This window comes from Coregonus lavaretus, assembly GCF_964263955.1.
Source record: "Coregonus lavaretus genome assembly, chromosome: 5".
Lineage (NCBI taxonomy): Eukaryota > Metazoa > Chordata > Actinopteri > Salmoniformes > Salmonidae > Coregonus > Coregonus lavaretus.
This window is the reverse complement of record NC_139992.1, coordinates 47,323,800-47,345,196: the sequence shown is the minus strand read 5'-3', so window position 1 is coordinate 47,345,196 and position 21,397 is coordinate 47,323,800. Positions and strand designations below refer to the sequence as shown.

General features: G+C 40.9%; 1 protein-coding gene across 2 annotated transcripts; it reads left to right on the top strand.

Moving 5' to 3' along the window:
- The first annotated feature begins 4,403 nt into the window (after positions 1-4,403).
- On the top strand, positions 4,404-17,589 carry LOC311129785 (protein FAM3C-like). Of its 2 annotated transcripts, XM_084162225.1 has the most exons (10): positions 4,404-4,486; positions 5,974-6,030; positions 9,924-10,028; positions 10,877-10,900; positions 11,715-11,838; positions 12,589-12,647; positions 13,557-13,607; positions 13,726-13,810; positions 14,331-14,457; positions 15,530-17,589. In XM_084162225.1, the coding sequence occupies exons 2-10, from the start codon at positions 6,018-6,020 to the stop codon at positions 15,617-15,619; spliced, it is 678 nt and encodes a 225-aa protein (XP_084018351.1). In that variant the 5' UTR covers positions 4,404-4,486; positions 5,974-6,017; the 3' UTR covers positions 15,620-17,589. The 2 variants fall into 2 exon arrangements, with proteins under 2 accessions (XP_084018351.1, XP_084018352.1); XM_084162226.1 differs by lacking the exon at positions 9,924-10,028.
- Positions 17,590-21,397: the final 3,808 nt, after the last annotated feature.

Sequence of the window (21,397 nt, the reverse complement as noted above, 5' to 3'; positions counted from 1 at the left end):
CCTCTGGCCTGTCTTAACCCTTAATGTCAAAGGGCAGGACTTTCTATTTACGAATGTATCATTCGCCCGTCAACGGTTTTCAGAGTTATCTGGAATGACAGAGGCAAGTATTGGATTCCGGCTCAGAAGGACCAAGCTGTTATGTGAATTATTTAACAAACTATTTCAGTGTCTCTGTGCGTCTCCCAAAATCAAGAAACGGACAGAGTCCCGGTCTACATAGTCAGAGATGTATTCATTGAGAATTCTGCCACCACAATTTCAGAGTCCATCTTTTATACTCACACGTCATACAAAAATCCCTCCCCTCTTTAGGCGGGCTGTAGTTTTCCACTTTAAAACTGCTCTCCTGACCATCAGTTCACACACACACACACACACACACACACACACACACACATACATGCATACACACACACATACATACACACACACACACGCAATCCTTAGTTATCGCCGTCCTCATACTCCTTAAAAAGCCTAACAGTTTCTCTCCTCCCTAAATTGGGAGGCCTCTTTATCTTAGTTTCTCAGTTGTCTGTAGACAGCTCTCCCTGTCCTTTGTTGTCTGGTCTAACTCTTACTCACATTGCTAAATAGTAGCTCAATATCATAGTCTTTACTGGTCCTACACTCACACATTCTAACACATTTCACACTGTTTCAGGGTGTAATAATTAGTCATTAATAATTATTCTATCAGGTCATCACTGGGGTCCCAATATCTATGTCCATAGATGATATTAAATAAAATGTGAAGGGAGGTAGAGTGATTGAGGCCAAAAGTTTGATCAGTAGGAAAGAGGGTGAAAGAAGTGAAAGCTTATCAGTGCTGCTGAGGTTTGAGAAGGTTTTGCCTGGAAAAGTACAGATAGGATTCCTCAGTTTCAGTGTCAGAGAATTTGTCCCATCCCCATTGCGGTATTTTAAATACCAAAGAATGGGACATGTAGCTGTTCAGTGTAGTGTGGAGGGGAACATGATTACGGTGAATGTGGGAGCAATGTGAAGGTTAAGTGTTGGAATTGTGGGGGAGGGGAAATACTGTAGCATTTGGTGGATGCCAAGTGCAGAGAGAGGCTAGAGAGGCTCAGATATACAGTGCCTTGCAAAAGTATTCATCCCCCTTGCCGTTTTTCCTATTTTGTTGCATTACAACCTGTAATTTAAATGGATTTTTATTTGGATTTCATGTAATGGACATACACAAAATAGCCAAATTGGTGAAGTGAAACGTTTCTGTCTTCCAGAGATTTGAGACTGGGACGGAGGTTCACTTTCCAGCAGGACAATGACCCTAAGCATACTGCTAAAGCAACACTCAAGTGGTTTAAGGGGAAACATTTAAATGTCTTGGAATGGCCTAGTCAAAGCCCAGACCTCAATCCAATTGAGAATCTGTGGTATGACTTAAAGATTGCTGTACACCAGCGGAACCCATCCAACTTGAAGGAGCTGGAGCAGTTTTGCCTTGAAGAATGGGCAAAATCCCAGTGGCTAGATGTGCCAAGCTTATATAGACATACCCCAAGAGACTTGAAGCTGTAATTGCTGTTTTTTTGTCTTATTTCTTGTTTGTTTCACAATGAAAATATTTAGCATATTCAAAGTGGTAGGCATGTTGTGTTAATCAAATGATACAAATCCCTCAAAAATCCATTTTAATTCCAGGTTGTAAGGCAACAAAATAGGAAAAATGCCAAGGGGGTGAATACTTTCGCAAGCCACTCTACAGTATAGAATCAGTCATGAGGTATCATATGCAGAAGCTGTTAGACAGATTGGTGGAACTACAGTGTGGCCTGATAGAGCTTCCATGGCTGCTCCTGTACTAAGTGAACCTTCTGTCGGGGCTTGTGCTTCTGCTGGTCCTGGCTTGGTTTTGAGACCTGTTCAGAAATATTGCGCTCATGAATGTGCTGTGTCAAAGGGCACTTTGATAGTGAATAAAGTTAACTTCATAGCTTTAAGGTTATCAACACGACTCGGGTTGTGGATATACGTCAAAACAGTTATTGGGGGTAACAGATGTCACTGTCGAAATGGTTGTTGACATGCTAAATAACATTTTTTTTATTTAACTAGGCAAGTCAGTTAAGAACAAATTCTTATTTACAATGACGGCTTACCCTGGCGATGCTGGGCCAATTGTGCGCAGCCCTATGGGACTCCCAATCACGGCTAGGTTGTGATACATTCTGGAATCTAACCAGGGTCTGTAGTAATAATAATAAATAAATAATATGCCATTTAGCAGACGCTTTTATCCAAAGCGACTTACAGTCATGCGTGCATACATGTTTGTTTTTTTTGTGTATGGGTGGTCCCGGGGATCGAACCCACTACCTTGGCGTTACAAGCGCCGTGCTCTACCAGCTGAGCTACAGAGGACCACACAGTAGTGACACCTCTACCATTGAGATGCAGTGCTTTAGACCACTGCACCATCCAGGAGCCCTAATTGGTAAATAATCCTAAGGGTGGATTGTTTCAGCATGATATGTGGTCCTCTGTAGCTCAGCTGGTAGAGCACGGCGCTTGTAGCGCCAGGGTAGTGGGTTCGATCCCCGGGACCACCCATACACAAATATGTATGCACGCATGACTGTAAGTCGCTTTGGATAAAAGCGTCTGCTAAATTATATATTATATATAGATAAAGTTTAATGGATTGGGGGCTTGTGCGGGGTTTTACTTGTTTTTTCAATTGTATTTTCTTAGTAGTACAGAATTAGGCAGACCGTGATTCATTGCACACTCCAGGACAGTAGACGGCAGCATGCACCTTAAACGTTTGTTTGCGGACCGCAATGATATCAAGAAGAAGTCGAAGAAAAAGAAGTGAACAGCTTCACACTCCAGTACAGTAGGTGGCGGTGAAGAATAACGTTTGGTCGTTTTGTATGCTTAGTAGATCATTGAAGTAGGACAAGCGTAAACAGAGATTTTCTGGAGAATAATACGTGTTTTGGGTTCTTGTGCGAGAACTGTTTGGGAGAGACGGTTAGCTAAATAAACTAGAGAAAGGCAGCTGGCAGAGGAGAACGAATTCGGATGTAGAGAGACGGAACACAGAGTGGACTACCTGTGGTTGGTCGGGCATTTTGGAAAAAGATGGAGGAAGCGGATGATGAAGTGCATTCTGAATCTAATGGCGGTAGAATTGGAATATTCTCCAAACGAATGGAAAACGGAGCAAAGTAGTGTACAGTGATGATAATGTCAATTCGTATATTGTAGGAGTACGGTTTGTAAATGAGGAGCAGCTGATCGAATTACCAATCTTGAGGAATCCGTTTGAGATATCCAAACTGGTGGAGAGAGTGCTGGGTAGAGTGAAGGCTGTGAGGATCACGAGAGGCGGGCTTGTTTAGATTTTTTGTGCTTCTGCGTGTGTTGCGTCTCACCCGATTTGATACGTTTGAAGTATCGTGTGTGTCTCTTAGGAACAGGGCACCCCTCAAGGGGGTTATATCTGGCGTCTCGTGGGAAGTCGATGTTGAAGAGATGAAAAATATTCCTGGAGTGATTGATGCACGTCGGATGAATCGTGTGATGAATGAAGTGAAGAGTATCAGTTCTTTTGTTTTTTGATATGGAGTCTCTCCCTACTCAAGTGCACTTAGGGTATATTAACTACAGAGTCAGAACATTTATCCGAAAGACCAATGCAGTGTGATCATTGTAAAGCTTTTGGTCATGTTTCAAGTGTTTGCAGAAAGGAGAAGTCGAGATGTCCAAGTTGTGGAAAAGATCATATCATGTGTTATAAAAGTGATGAAAATGTGACATGTTGCAATTGTGGTGGGAACCATGAAGCCACATATTTCAAATGCCCCACAAGGGTAAAAGAGAACGAGGTGGCCAAAGTCAGGGCTGTCCAGAGCATTTCATATGCAGCAGCTGTTAAAAGGGTTGAGGGATGGAATGGTACGGTACACCTGAAGAGTCCATGGTGGTGGATAGGCCTTCACTGCAGGGGTTGCCTTTCACCAGCAGGATCCTGACATTTTAAAGGTTAATAAGGTGGACTGTGTGGCCTTTATAGCTATGGTAATTAATGGCACTGCCTAGGTGGAGGGAAGGTCCAGGAAGATAGAAATCATTGTGGATGCTGCGGAACGGTTCCTAGGGCTGAAAGATTTATCGGCGAAGGAGTTGACTTACATGGAATATTTTCACAAGCCATACCACCCTCTCAGGTCCAAGATCCTGAGAAGGGAGATATGGAGAATTTAAAGAAGGAAGAAGTGGGAGTTTTGTTTTGTCAATGTACTATTTTTATTTGGGTGGATTAAGTTAGTTTTAAATATGGATTTTATTGTTTTACCTTGTTTTGGTTTCAACCCGTCCAGTTGGTGGCGGCAATACACCTTTTGGGGTTGTAGTCCGCCATAAAATCCACAGAAGAAGAAGATATTTTCTGAAACAGGGAAGAGAAGGCTGTCATAGTATATGCAAGGCTTGTAACCGTGGCGTTTCTCAGGTAAAGTAGCCAGCTATCTAGCTAACGTTAGCTGTTGTTTTAGCTCATGCTAATGAAATCGACTTGCTGCCGGGCAAGCAGGGTTATCTAACTATTTTGACTAGGGTTGGCTAGCTAGCTAATTTTAACGTAAGCGAACTAAATTGTGAATCGATTTAACTAGCTAGTTATGGCTAAATCTAACCATAGGTTAACGTTACTTATTTGGGGACGATAATTTATTCGGAAAAATTGATCTGTCTAACTTGCACAGTTAGATAACTAGCTCGCTACAAATGATAGCCAAGCACTAACACAACTAATTGTATAGCCAACAGTTTTGGGGCGGCAGGGTAGTTTAGTGGTTAAGAGCGTTGTGCCAGTAACCGAGAGGTTGCTGGTTCTAATCCCCGAGCCGACTAGGTGAAAAATCTGTCGATGTGCCCTTAATCAAGGCACTTAATCCTAATTGCTCCTGTAAATCGCTCTGGATAAGTGCGTCTGCTAAATGACGTAAATGTTTGTAAATCTGACCCGCATGTTTAATGCTGCACCTGGGTCGGACAGGCTTCCTATGTAGATTAAAGCTGCAATATATAACTTCCGGTGTAGATTAAGACAGTGGAGTCAGCGTGAGATATGGCTTGGAAAACGTAACTAACAACTTCAATCCGAAATGTTCCAAAATGGCTGATGTGGCTTCTATCCTGCTAGCTAGCATGAGGAAAAAATAGCAGTCATTCAATCTTATTGGTGTAACAGCTGGGGCAATTTGGAGTACAAGGCCGATCTCATCCCTGCATTGTACGTTTTCTGAGCCATATCTCGCGCCGGCTCCAGTCCAACCCTAGTGCAGCTGTGAGCAATCGGGTCGGATCTGCTGGCTAACTAATTGTACAAATGAGGACGTTTTCATTCAGCTGCCCTGAGGCAGGGTAGTCAACCTTATTCCATGGAGGGCCTAGTGTCTGCAGGTTTTTGGTTTTTCCTTTCAATTAAGGCCTAGGCAACCAGGTGAGGGGAGTTCTTTACTAATTAGTGATGTTAATGGAATGAGTTTGACACATGTGCCCTGAGAGACTAACAGTGAAATGCTTTGTTACGGGACCTTGTACCTAGCTGAAAGGTGAGACACATTCGTATGACTGGTTGACTAAAATTGCCTCGCTATTTCCTCTTTGTAGGATGCCCCTCTAGCTGTGGATATATTCCTGGCAATATTTATTTACCTAGCGGTCTTCCTTGTTCTCAGTTAGAACACTGTCACTCCCTCTGTATGTTTCTCCACACCTGGAGAATATTGACAAAGTTAATGAGACATGTTTTAAGCCCAGGAGAGAAGGCTAAAGGCCAAGTAGTAGTGTGACATGATCATACCCAACCAACCTGCCAAAGTTAACTAGCTAGTCAAATTGGGATGGCAACCTTACTGTTGATCCCACTGTCACTCCCTCTGTATGTTTCTCCACACCTGGAGAATATTGACATGTTGCTTTGTCTTTCAACAGGGGCATACATTGTGTTGTACTGACTGCAGATTCTTGGTACCAACATGAGAGCTGGAGGTAGGTTTTGTTATAGTAGCTACCTGTATATCTCACATGTACTTTGGTCAGTGTATGACACTTGTTTATCTTGGCTATTCTGTCAACAAACCATATTCTTAATCACAGTATAACATAGCTATGCCTATAGCCTACTTGTTTAGTGTATTAGGATCCCCATTAGCTACTGCACATGCAGCAGCTGCTCTTCCTGGGGTCCACATAAAATGTACAAATAATGACAAAGTACAGAATGGTAATAGACAAGAACAACATAAGAAATTACATTTAATATAGAAGTAAGAGTATCATCCATGTTGTTGTTAGTTCTGTGTGTGCAGTCAAGGGCAAGGCGTGCTGCTTTGTTTTGAGCCAGCTGCAGCTTTGCTAGGTCTTTCTTTGCTGCACCTGACCATATTACCAGACAGTAATCAAGATGGCACAAGATCAAAGCCTAGTACAGTTGATCTTTGTGTCAAAAACGCAGACCATACCACAACATGCATACTGTACCTCTCCCCATCTTCACAACAACTTTGTAAATGATTTGACCATGATAACTGACCATCCAATGTTACTCCTAGGAGTTCAGCTTCTTCAACTTGTTCAATTTGTAGCGGTATTGTTAGAGGGTAAAGATAAAGATGTTTGTTTGGGCGCCAGGCAGGTATTAACCCTGCCCAAAGGAAAAGGGTAGGATAGATGGAGTATTGCTACCAGACACACATCAGCAGAAAAAACTGCCTAGAGCAGGGGTGTCAAACTCATTTTAGCTCAGGGGCCACATGGAGGAAAATCTATTCCCAAGTGGGCCGGACCGGTAAAATCATTATATATATATATATATATATATCTTAAAAACAACAACTTCAGATTGTTTTCTTTGTTTTAATACGATCAACATAAAACATAAAGCTGGAGCCTGAGGACAGTGTGCCCAAAATAGTACAAGCACAACATCACTATTAATCATAAAACACCAAGTTTATTTGAAAATTCTAAAGAAAAAAAACACACAATGCCTCAGTGATTCACAGAACTGTTTCACAGATCACAGAACTATATCAAGGTGTAATTTCTCAGGCAGAAATGTAGATAAAAAATAATGAAATCCTGTTCCCCAGAGTCAAGAAAAACAATTAAAAACAATAGCACATCAACATAAAAACATATAAACATAAAGCTGGAGCCTGAGGACAGTGTGTCCAAAAGCACAACATCACTATTCATCATAAAACACCTCAAGAGGGAGGGCCATAATAGTCCAGCGACACGGAAAATCAAAGGGAGCGCAGTGGGGGGAAAAGAAAGTCTGCTGCAGTGTAAAGCACTGGAGCGATAGAGGGAAAATGAGAGAGGGGGGGTCTTAGCTGTTGACTTCAGGCTTGCAGTTGCACTGTCTGTCCGTCTGATACACCTGTTGGTTTGTTTGTCAAAGCTTAGCAACACTGTTGCTACTAATCCATAACGATCAATGACAGGAGTGGGCCCTAAAGATTCCAAACACGACCTAGAGCGTTAACACCGGCGATCGACTTCAACACGTTTTACAAACTAAGCACGCTGAAAATAAACATGACTTCTGCAGAGAGTTGAACACACTGTCAACTGCCGCGTCAACTGAGAGCCCCCACACAGAGCCGGAAGAGCAGCCTTTTATTTTTTCACTGCTGCGCTCTGAAAGTGGCAGCGTACGGTGAAGGTTCTGTGCAGGATTTCGCCACAAATGTTGACACCCTTTATGCACAACTCCAGTTGAGGTTTAGGTCTAAGAGAATGCTTTGAACCAAATACAATGCTTTCAGTTTTAGATGTATTTAAGACCAGATTATTGTTAATTTCCCATTCTGACACTGACTGTAACTCCTTGCTAAGATTCTGTGAGCTCACTGGCTGTAGGTGCTGTTGTGTACAGTGTTCAATCATCAGCATACATAGTCATTCTAGCTTCCTGTAAGACAAGTGGCAAATCATTTGAAAAAATAAAGAGTGACGGCCCAAGGAAACTGCCCCGAGGGATACCGCACTTTACATATCTGATGTTAGAGTAGCTTCCATTGAAGAACACACTGGGTTCTATTGGATAAGTAACTCTCCAACCATGTGATGGCAGGTGATGTAAAGCCATACAAAGTTAGTTTTTTCCAATAACAAATGATGATCAGTAACATCAAAGGCTGCACTGAAACATAACAATACAGCTCCAACTATCATCTTATTATCCATTTATTTTAGCCAGTCATGAGTCAGTGCAGTACACGTTGAGTGCCCTTCCCTACTGAAAGTCAGTGGTTAAGTTGTTATTTAAAAAATAGCATTGCATTTGTTCAAACACAATTCTCTCCATCAGTTTACTAAGAACAGGCAGCAAACTGATTGGGCGGCCGTTGGAGCCAGCAAAGGGTGCTTTACTATTTTTAGGTAGTGGAATTACTTTAGCTTTCTTCAACACCTGTGGACACTCCTTTAGGCTTTGGTTAAAAACATGGCAAATTGGGGTGGTAATACAGTCTGCTACCATTCTCAGTAGTTTCCCATCTAGGTTGTCTATACCTGGTGGCTTATCATTGATGGATAGTAACTGTTTTTCCACCTATTCCACACACTTGACCAAATTCAAACCGGCAATCCTTCTTTCATTTATTAGATCTTCAATACACATGAAGGTTCACTGTTCAATATTTGTCCGCTTGACCGATGAAATAGTCATTGAAATGATTGGCTATATCAAAAGGTGTTGTTATAAATGGCCCATCAACTTCAATGAACGATGGAGATTTAATTGGGTTTTCTGTCTATAATATCACTTAAGGTGATCCAAAGTATTTTCCCCATTGTTTTTTATGTGATTTATCTTGTTTTAGTAATACAATTTCTTATTTTTTGTGTGTAAAATTGTCACCAGATTTCTCAGTTGACAGTGTCAACCAATCAGCTGGACTTGTTTTCCACCTCTTGCAGCATTTCTTTGAACCATAACATTTTAATGAATCGTCTATCCAGGGGGCTCTAACAGTTCTCACAATTAACTTCTTAACAGGCGCATGCTTGTGCTACATCTGGATTCTCCTCCTTATACACATCAGACCAACATAATTGTCCTGAGAACATTTTGTATGATTTCTTATAAATAACTTTAGGCCCTGCCTTTGGTACTTTTGGCTTTCCTTGTTATTGCCAAAATGTTATGGTCACTACAGCCAATGGGAACAGATATTGCTTTGGAGCAAAGCTCTGCAGCATTGGTGAAGATATGATCAATACAACTGGATGTCACAGATCCAACACTATTGGTGTACACTCTAATTGGTTGCGTGATAACCTGGGTCATATTACAGGCATTAGTCACAGTAAGAAACTTCCTCATGAGAGGATAACTAGATGATAACCAGTCAATGTTCAGGTCACCAAGAAAATGCATCAGAGACATTACATTTACATTTACATTTAGTCATTTAGCAGACGCTCTTATCCAGAGCGACTTACAGTTAGTGAATACATATTTTTTTTTATACTGGCCCCCGTGGGAAACGAACCCACAACCCTGGCGTTGCAAACGCCATGCTCTATCAACTGAGCTACATCCCTGCCGGCCATTCCCTCCCCTACACTGGACAACGCTAGGCCAATTGTGCGCCGCCCATGAGTCTCCCGGTCGCGGCCGGCTGCGACAGAGCCTGGATTCGAACCAGGATCTCTAGTGGCACAGTTAGCACTACGATGCAGTGCCTTAGACCACTGCGCCACTCAGGAGAGACCTTATCTAACATCACACACATATTAGACATGGTGTTAAAATAGTGTTACATTTTCTCTCTCTCCTTTCTCTCGCTGTGTTTGTCTATTGATCTATCTCTCTCTCTCTTTTTCTCGGGTGTATATCTATCTATTTCTATCGGTTTAATTTCTTTCAGGCATCTTGAAGTTTGCTGCATTGGTTTCGGTCTTTTTCCTGGCAGTTTTCCTTGCCTTCCAGCTGCTGGAAATTAATATGGACTTCAATTTGGGGAATGTGTTTGGTGAGTTTGGTTACAGATGTTTTCCAGTGTTGTAATTGTGCATATCAATCAATTGTTTTGAATACATCGCTCAATTAATAGGATTAATAATCTTCACAGGGGATTCTAAATTTAGGCCTCCTTCAGAAAAAACATATTGTCTGCATAAGACACCCCTCTGGCTAAGGCCAAATTCATACACTACAAAGACGGAAGGTACGGAGGGTAGCGCAATGTCGTTTTTCATCACAAAAGGGGTGGCTCCCTGTAATACATTCCGGCATTCGGGCGTACTTTTGTACTACCTGAAAGTTGAGACGCGCCATATCATTCCTTCTGCAGCCGTGGGGCCAGTGTTGTCGCTTGGTCTTTTGGCTATATAGGCTATTCATCAAAGTAGCCTATTTTGAATTTGTAACCAAATATAATCTCAGCGACTGTTTAAACAGTAAACCAAACAACAAGAATCAACCCCCCCCCCCCCCCCCCCCCCCCCCTTCCTTGCTTTCACAAAATTAAATTACAAAAATAAAACACTTTGCCATCGCCCCCTTGTGAGTGGGACTGGTGAGGATATCATGTTACCAAAAAGTGTCTTCTGCTCCAAAAATCCCACTCCAACCGAGTGAAGCTTGTAGTAACCTTTAAACAAAGGCTATTGTTGTGCTACCCACAAAGGTTAACTTTGAAATTGTATAACTAGCTTCGTATTCCGTTTCAACTCATTGGGAGTGAGGGTTGAGTTGTCTGTAGACTGAGAACTTGTGGTTTTGTGCAAAGCTCAATGTTTTAACTTAAATAAGGAACTAATGTCATAAAGATATCTGAGAAACTCGAGTCTAACTTGTCGGTTTCTTTCCCTCCAACAGGGTCTATGCCTGTAGAGGAAAGCTGTAAGTATACTTCAATAACGTCTCCTATCACCACATCTCTTTAGCGTACTTTTTGATTCCATCAATCAATCAAGTTACATTTCTTATCTTTTTCCTCCCAATGGTATTTGAAAATCAAGGATGATCTCTTTATTTTAGACCCAAGTCACCCCCTGTACCTGGACTTTGAATTACTCCCCTCTGGGCGTAGGTATAGGGCACCCCTCAGCAGGAAAAATAGAACGAGACAATCATTTGTGCCAGGTGTGATATCCCTCTTAAATAGCTCGGGCAAATGTTCCCATTGACCCCGTAAGGCCAGCAGGCTAGTCTTTGTTTTAAATGTTTTAAATGTTTTATTTCTTATTTCTTACTTTTATTGGTGCGTGACTGTTATTGAAAGTTGTATTGTCAATCTTGTTTTGTATTTAACGCCACTTTAAATGTGTACATGACACTGCAACAAAATTTCCCCATGGGGACAATAAAGTAAGTAAGTAAGTAAGTAACAAACCATGGAAACACCTTACCATGTATGCTTAAGTGTTTGGAGCTAAGTAGTTAATCTGTATGTATTGTACAGTTACCACCTGGCCTTTATTGTGAGTGTGTTGGTTCTTTAGCTGCTGAGTCCTATGTAAATAGTCTGGTTTGTACTGTAGGTGTGTGAGAGCGATTCAAGCTGTGTGTTTAGTAGTAGACTGTGTTTGCAGGGTCTAGATATGTACGTGTTCGCTGATATTTGGTGTGTGTTTGATGGGGGGAGGGAATGCAAAAGTGTATATTGGGGTGTGAATTGGTATTGTAAACTCTGCTTTTGGAATTCCATTCACAGCTACCAGATTGGCCCGCTACAAGTGTGGCCTCTCCAAGCCATGTCCCGAGGGACACTTCTCCTTTAAGATGGCCAGCGGAGCAGCCAGTGTTGTGGGTCCCAAAATCTGCCTGGAGGACAACATGTAAGAGACATGATACGCCTATATTAACAGTACAACCAAAGACCCACCCCTTCTCAACCTATATTTACAATACAACCAAAGAGTCAACACCTCTCAACCTATATGCAGCCCCCCCCCCTTTGCTGATAACTTATTTTATTTAGAAAAATATACAGTACTTACTATGACTTATGTGGTTGTCACACCTAGCTATCTTAAGATGAATGCACTAACTGTAAGTCGCTGTGGATAAGAGCTGTCTGTTAAATGACTAAAATGTAAACATCTATTGCCAGGTAGAAATCTAGAGTGTAGAGCTGACACACTAGGCTATTCTACAACACAATTATCCATGTCTGTTCTACAGGATACATTTCTGGTCTTATTTTATAGATTCCTAGTTCATACCTGTATGCTAGTCTGTATCTTGTAGCTGAGGTGGGGATGAATTAAATTAAAACAAGCAACCTGTTGATAAGACTATCAATTTCGATTCAACTGTTAACCCTCTATTCAATCAACTGTTGACTCTTGTGGCGTCTTGCAGCCGTGTTATCAAAATACATTTCCTCAAGCGTTGCAGCAAGGGAATCAAGTCCGGTTAGGAAGAAGGATTTTTTTATTTTTGATCTTTCCCAATATGTTGACACGGTGTCTGCTATACGACCAGGGTGTGACAAGTCTCAGTATAGTGGTGAAGAAAGACGACAAGGATGGGACTAACCTAACCACAAGGTTCACAATCAAATTATGCTCCATTTGTCCTTTCAGATTGATGAGTGGCGTCAAGAACAACGTGGGCAGAGGAATTAACATCGCTCTGGTTAACGGTAAACCAGCCTTGTCACTACTACGTACCATAGACAAACAGTACTCTCCTTGTATTCAAATCGGTTGTTTTGCATGTTTACTTTGTGAGTAATATGGCAATTGAAAATGGCATCTGGTATGTGAAACATTTACCTTGTTCAGGGATTGGCAGCTTGAGTCCTTTTGAGAGTGTGTATTATGCATAGATAGCTGTTAGTGCTGGGCTGGAACAAAAGCCTGCATACAACATGGCGCTCCAGGAGTGTAGTTGCCCATCCCTGCCTTGGTTAACTACTGCAATGCTAACCGGTCCATACCACTGTTCGTATACACTGAGTGTACAAAAAATTAGGAACACCTTCCTAATACTGAGTTGAACCTCCTTTTGCCTTCAGAACAGCCTCAATTCGTCGGGGCATGGACTCTACAAGGTGTCGAAAGCGTTCCGCAGGGGATGCTGGCCCATGTTGACTCCAATGTGTCCTATAGTTGTCAAGTTGGCTGGATGTCCTTTGGGTGGTGGACCATTCTTGATACACACAGGAAACTGTTGAGCATGAAAAACCCAGCAGGGTACTACCATACCCCAATTAAAGGCACTTAAATATTTTATCTTGCTGATTCATCCTCTGAATGGCACACATACACAATCCATGTCTCAATTGTCTCAAGGCTTAAAAATCCATCTTTAACCTGTCTCCTCCCATTCATCTACACTGATTTGAAGTTGAGTTAACAAGTGACATCAATAAGGGTTCATAGTGTTCACCTAGTCAGTCTGTCATTGAAAGAGCAGGTGTTCTTAATGTTTGTACACTCAGTGTATACAGTACTTTCCATTGTCGTTGAATCTACTAGTATTCATGATAGGAGTTAGCTTGTGAGCATACATTAGCTTGTCGTGAACAAAAGTTGTTTGTTCTCCACAGGAAAGACAGGGGACCTCATCAAGACAGACTTCTTTGACATGTGGGCGGGAGGTGAGGCCTTTGTTTCAGTCAGATTTCCTGTGTCGTGTTCGTTTCATGGTGTGCCTCTGGACTAGACAGGCGGACTAGTCAAACCAGTGTACCTGTGATTTGTGTGTGACCTTTGCAGATGTCAACACGCTCATCGCATTCCTGAAGACTATCGAGGAAGGAACCGTAGTGATGATGGCCACATTTGACGATTCTGCCACAAAGTAGGTGTTCGGAACTGAAAGAAAACATTAAAATGCAGCATTTAACTTCTCCATTAACTCTTAGATGATCATTTTAAGCTTTGGCAAATACTTCAGTTAAGTGTCTGGATCAATCTGTTTCAGTCCTCCAGGGACTGAATTTAACCCTTCTAGAATTGACAAATGACTTCACTTGAATACACCCCTTAACTGACTGCAGTGAAAGCTAAATTAATTTCACCCTAACTGCTGATATTAAAGGAGTAGTTACACCAATGACTTGATGTATAACATTAGTGACTAAGATATAAAAGGTTCACGCAAAGGAAAGAGTGGTAGATAGAGACATTTAAGTGTCTAGTCTACAGACTGTCTCAATGACATTCTAGCTGTGTATTCACTAGAAAACGGACCAAAACGGGGAGGGACTACCTGAACTTGTCCAATAAGAAATGTTAATTTTGTTGCAAAACATTTTCTGTTGCAAAATGTTTCGCTACGGTGTGCACAAATGAATACGACCCTGCTTTGTGGTCCTCAGGCTGAACGACGAGTCCAAGAAGATGATTGGTGAACTGGGCAGTTCCAGCATCAACACATTGGGCTTCAGGGACAACTGGATCTTTGTGGGGGGCAAAGGGATTAAGACAAAGAGTCCCTTTGAGCAGGTAACTTCAACCCCCCTCCTTAAATCTGTATCCTCCTTAACATGGTCTGTTCACATGGAACTAATTCACCTCTCCCCGTTGAAATATCATGGCTTCAGTGGAGCACAACCGACAGAATATAGTATCTAGAACACACAATTTATCATGAGTTGCGTGCGCTGTTCTGCCTCAGAAAGGGGCTTGTTTATATTGGAGTCAATACCACGACATCCAACTTCGGATGCAGATCATACGAGTTATCGTCTACAACCCTCAAACTCAACTCTGGACCTCGAAGTAAGTTCCACTGCATTTTTTCAGGGACTGATTTAGACTAGGGACACCAGGTGTGTGTGCAATTAATTATCAGGTAGAACAGAAAACCAGCAGGCTCCGGACCTCGTAGGGTAAGAGTTGAGCATCCCTGGTCTACAATGTTGCAGATGTCATCGAAGGATTGATTACCTAGCGAGGCAAGGTAAAATATCCCAAATAGCCAGAAGTATATTCTACTTGTTGAGCATAGCTATAGCCATCAGTCTGGTGTTCACGGTCATCACGCACTGTTCAGTTTGTTAAGGTCCCGACATCAGTGTATAACTATCCTGCTACAGGGTTATTTGACGCGAGAATGCGCGTGTGCATCACTGGAACGTGACGTTTGTTTGTAAAGAAGAAATGTGTCTGTAAGATATGTAAAACACAGCCACTCCATGATTTAAGTTTTCGTTCTTTATAGTTCTGAACTATTGATTTAATTACCTTAGTTTCACCAGAGAAGGCGATTTAGAACACATTGTCCTTTACATTGACCCTTGAACATGTTGTCCCTGAGTGAATAGGCACTCCTTCAATATTGACTTTCCATTCTCCCTTATGTGTTCTTGGGACATTGTTTGTGATAGCTGTGCCGGTACACACACAGCCTTATCAGACAAGAGGGGCCAGGCATTGTGCTTCCCAAATGGCACCCTATTCCCTTTATAGTACACTATAGTGCATTAAACATTTCCACTATATTGGGAATAGCGTGCCATTTGGGATGCAGGCATGGGGTCTAATCCAAAACCTCTGTCTCTGTCTGCCTCTACAGCACATAAAGAACAACGCCGACACCAACAAGTACGAGGGCTGGCCCGAGGTGCTGGAGATGGAAGGCTGCATACCCCAAAGACAGGAGTGATCTTTGAACTTTAACCCTCAATCGGCCAACTCCCGTTCCCTTCATATTCGACCCCTTTATGCCTTTGGCTGTGTCTCTCATTCTTCTCTTAAAATAGTGTACTTGCACATTTCCTATGATGGCTCTAACAATGGTGGAACCTCCCTCCACCCAATGTTAACACCAACACAGCCTTTGCATTTTAGAGACTGTCCCTCTGCGTTTCAGCTGTCAATGTTCGCAGCAATCGGTGTTTGACATCAGGGAGCGTCCTTGTATCTTCCTGTGTTTGTTTGTGTCAAGGTATTTTCTATTTATGGAAGGGTAGCTGGTTTGGCAGAAACTCCTTTTATTGGTTATTCAGCAGAATGTACCAAGATCACTGTGAAATGTGTAAATAGAACTACAAAAAAATTATCAAACTTTTGAACATCCATATAATAATATAAAATCTTGGAAAGCTATAGGGCTTGTTAAGATCCTTGTTACTTAAGAGTGAATTTATATTATAGCTTTTTTATCTTTAGTGATTGGTCTTTTTAAAATTGTTAGTTTTTGTGTGGGTTGGGAGTGGAATGAATGAGAAGCGTGTAGCTAAAGCGTGCGAGTGGGGACTTTGTCTTTTGTGTGCATCTTCCTTGGATAGAATGTGAATCGTTGGTTTTGGATGGGGGTCATGTACGTACGTGTTTCAGTAAAAATCTATAGATATTTTTGAGGGAAATATTTAGCTGATTGATAAACAAATCAATTGGGATTGTATTTGCACCTTGACAGCCATGGAAAAACCATTCAAGAAATAGATACATTTCAAAGATAACTAGGTTTTGATTTTGCGGCCCCTACTTACTTGAATATGTATCCAGTATCTCTGGTTTACTTTAAAGACTACTAACTCTCTGCATCTCATATCTCTTCCACTTGGCTATCCTAAAGCTTTGATTACCTTATTACGACTGACTTAAAAAAAAATGTTTTTATCATATAATACAAAAACTGCCTAGGCTGAAGCGCTTACCTTTTCGCTGTGTTACTGCTTGCTTTTGTAACATTGCATCATATCCCCCCTGGATCTTCTTCAATGAGCTGTCTCGGTACACTACCACTGTACATTAGCCTTGGTCATATTAGCTCCAATTCAACCCATCTGTCATTTTGTCACACTTGAAATGGAGTAAACTACACACTCACGTGCAATAGTCCGTTGGATTATTCAATGGATTGATTCATGTTCTGTGTGTGAAGTTGAATCCATTGGGAGATTATTGCATATGCAATTATGTCCTCTCATGCACTTTGTAACTATGGTAACACCCAGTGCTAAAAATGGCACACGTTTAGGAGTGTAATGTTGACCTCTCCTGTTGACCAAAACCTCGGTCCCCTAGTTGGTTCAAAGCACAACACGGTCTGTTTTTGGTCAAATGGCAGATATACAATCCTGGTTCCAATTTTGTTTGCGTTTAGGGCAGTACATGTAACCTAACACAATGTGATTGTACAGGCTAATCTGAAACAGTTCCCCCAGCCACTTTTCTGTGGAGTCATTGAAATGAAGGATTTTGCCTTGACATTGGCAGGATATTTTTACACAATGAATTGCATCCTCCACATTGCATTAAAAAAAATATATGTCTTGTGGTGTTCTTTGGTTTCATTTGAAGACGTTGAGTGAAGTGAAATGGCCAAGTCGAAACTCCATCAATGCCATTCCAAAAAAAGGTTTGCCCTTCCTACTCTTAATGGAATTCAGTGCCTTGTCTGACTTACAAATCCATACTGTCTATGTAATATTCCCTATTTCTGCATCTCCACTAAACTAATGATTCGTTAATCATACACATCATATTGTTGTTGCAAGGGAGTTAAATGGAAAACTATTATTATAATTGACTGATTTGTTGCAATGTCCTACATCTGTGTCGTGAAACATTTCAAACAACTTACCATTCATGAGAATGATTAATAAAGCTCATCCTGTCTTCATTGTACATGTGCCATTTATTTAGACCGAAGTCCTGAATTTGAAAGTATTTCTCTCAATGCCTTTTAACATCTTACATTATCTAATATGTTGGCAGATGACGTTGACTTGATTTTAGGGAGGAAAGAAAGAGTACATCTGGCTTCTTCGCCTGTGGGGTCGGCTGAGGTGTATTTCTGTCTGTAATGAAGCCCTTTTGTCGGGAAAACCTCATTCTGATTGGCTGGGCCTGGTTTCCCCAGTGGGTGGGCCTAATGCATTTATTTCAATTGACTGATTTCCTTATGAACCTTAACTTAGTAAAATCTTTGAAATTGAGTTTTATACTTTTTGTTCAGTATAGTCATAGGCATCCATCTGGGTTGTTTTCAGGAGGTTGCAACATTCTCAATTATGCAGATGGCAATGGCATGAATAGATATTGCATTTTATTTTATTTTTTATGACAGTCTGTTCAACAGCCTAATGTTTCTAAACTAAGAAAATTCCACAAGGTTGTGCCACTATTCTATTATATAATAACCAAATACCCTATTCTCTTTGCAAAAGGTCAGCAATACTTTACCACCCGGTTTATAATAAGAATTATAAGCTGGGTGGTTTGAGCCCTGAATGCTGATTGGCTGACAGCTGTGGTATATCAGACTGTATACCATGGGTATGACAAAACATTTATTTTTACTGCTCTAATTACTTTGATAACCAGTATATAATAGTAATAAGGCACCTCAGGGGTTGGTGGTATATGGCCAATATACCACGGCTAAGGGCTGTATCCAGGCATTCCACATTGCGCTGTGTCGTAAGAACAGCCCTTAGCTGTGGTATATTGGCCATATACCAAACCCTCTCGGTCCTTACTGCTTAAATATGACTGACTGTAGCTGTTGTTGGCACATGTATTTTGAATGCATACATGTACATAATGCTCCAATCAGATCACATGCAGGTGATGTGTTACTGACCTTGCGCCCAACCCCTGGAAAAAAGTTTGTTTGTGGTGTTTTCATTGTAACTAGTAAATGATTAAAACAATAAGCAATTTGACGGTGAAAACAATGTACAAAGCAGACGAATCACTGGTAAGATGGGAAAGACGTTTGGGCAAGTGCTTTGTCTATGGAGCCAGATAGCTGCCAACAGGTTGAACGTACGTATCGTTAGGATTGTAAGAAAAGCCATGCATGAAACATAAACGTTAAATTTCATCTGTGAACATACAAACACCATGTTACGATTACAGGCTAACATTTTAGGATTGAACAAATCTAGTGTTGCAATTCTGACGTACAATAATATCTTTTAGAGTTTTGGCAGTTTCATCTTACCAAAAACGGCCTGTGAGGAGTGCTACGCAAACAAGCATAATACTTTTTTTTTTTTTTTTTTGTCGGAAAATGGAAAGAAATCCTGCACGTTTTCAAGTTAAGTCTCCATTCTCTATTACTCCTCAGTTGAGTTTACTTCACATTTAGGTAGCTAATGTAATGGGTTTCTTTGCCAGCGCAAGTCTAGATAGCAGTAGTTGTTTACAACAGTGAAGTTTGTCAGTTTCAGTATGACTAATTCAATATTGCTCCATCCCATTCTCCTCTGGGCTCTGTCTGCAATCATAACTAGTAGTATATACCAGGAATAATTAAACATAGATTCACCAAACATCTATTATTATTCTATGAATTATGTATGACCACGAGTCGTTGCCACACAAAATATTTTTTTATTGAATATTTTGAAATGTATTATAAAATAAATATAAAATTATCACTCAAACACTCAAAACCTTGCCAAAGCATATTCTGTAGGAGGGGATCATATGATTTATTTTATTTTTTTACATGATTTATATGAATCGGGTCATGAGCATATGGACTTTGAAATGAACAAGGGAGAGGTTAAACGTAGGCTAAGTCTGGCATAAGCTTATTCCCACACTTTACAATAACTGTTGCAGTGATCTTAGGTAGTCTCCATATAGGCTATACCCTCCATCGTGACAATGCTGCCCAGTTAAAGATCTTGTGATCTACATGCAGCACCACAGCACCATGCGCCTTCGGAAAAGCATCCTTCAGCCTCAGAAGATGCCCTTCTGGAGGCATTACATTTACATTTTAGTCATTTAGCAGACGCTCTTATCCAGAGCAATTAGGGTTAAGTGCCTTGCTTAAGGGCACATCGACAGATTTTTCACCTAGTCGGCTCGGGGATTAGAACCAGCGACCTTTCGGTTACTGGCACAACGCTCTTACCCACTAAGCTACACTTACCCACTAAGCTACCTGCCGCCCCATGCAGCCGTAGAGTCATTATACCCTAATGTAGGCCTATTTGCCTACTAGCCAAATAAAGTGCAGAGCATGCATGATGCGTGCAACTCATCATTCCAACATATTTGAACATTTAATTCATCCTTCATTCAGTTCAGTCAGTATGTCATCCATTCTGTAATTTGTCTGAGTTGCAATAGGAACTAAATCAAAGAGAATAGAACAGTCTTATCCATTTGTTTATTGAAATCCATGTGTGTATTCACAATTAGCTAAATTCTCCAAAGTTCTTTAGCCTACCACTTTAATAATTCAATGTTTAATTTAGGCCTATCCAAATAAAAAAATGTGCCTTCAACTTGTAAGCATTGCAATTTAGGCTATAATTGTGGGTACTGGTGTCTTGCAGAATAATTTTAGAATCTATTTGTGTTTTATAACTGTTTCTATTATAGGCTTCCCCTTAAAAAGAGACCCTAGCTCACAGGCATCTAAATATAGCCTCTAAATAAATGTTAAACAAAATAGTTGAAGAACATGCAGTGGCTGATTAGGGAAAACAGATCTGCCAATAAGAATAGGTTATAGATAGTATTGACCATTTGGGACTCCTTGGCTATTTCGCTCAGGACAGGTTATTACCAAGACTTAATCAATATTTAGTTTTGTCTCATTTATTGATATGGATATAGCCTCTGCGTGATGGGGATGTGCAACGCAAATGGCTATAACAAGCCTACATACAGAGTGGAATTCGCTAATACAACAGTCAAAATGCCTAATAAGGCCTACAGTCCGTGCTCCCAAATACTGGAAAAAGTGTGATTCATTAGGTTACATGATCACTACAGTAGCCCCACGCGGCTATAAAAATTAATTATGCAATAAATGTCCATTAAATAACACACAACAGGATGGCATATTTAGATATTGGAATAGGCCTAGCCTAAATCATATTTACTTTATATTCTGCAGCTCAGGCGGTTATTCTAGACAAGGTTCTTCTGTGTCTTTATAGTATCATTCTCACACAAGTCATTTGCTGAAGGCCCAACTCTATACTACGCCATCTACTGGTATAACGTCGTTATCGAATTTCGTTCCACAACAAGCTCTAGACTTTTATTTTGGAAATGAAACCGGAAGCTGCAAAGCAACTCTGACATCTGGGCTAGAGCTGCTTGATTGACTAGCTAATTTAGACTAGCTATGTTCGGTTCATTTCGTTTGCAGATGCCACATTCCTGACAAAAGTTTGTACACACAAAAAAGATCTGTAACCGAGTAAAGGGAGACGTAAAGTAAGAATTGATAGAATTCGTAGTCGTAACATAGTTTACAGATCTAATTGAATGGTCACGCATGGCTTTTCTTACGATCCTAACAATTTACGTATGGATTTTCTTACGATTCTAACGATACCTAGGTTAAATTTTTTGGCCGCAATCTGGCTCCATATTTGTCTGACGTTTTTCTCCCCATGTTTGTCACTGGTCAATCATAATAAAGTGTTGTTGCAAATAGGCATGTTTATTTTTTACACGC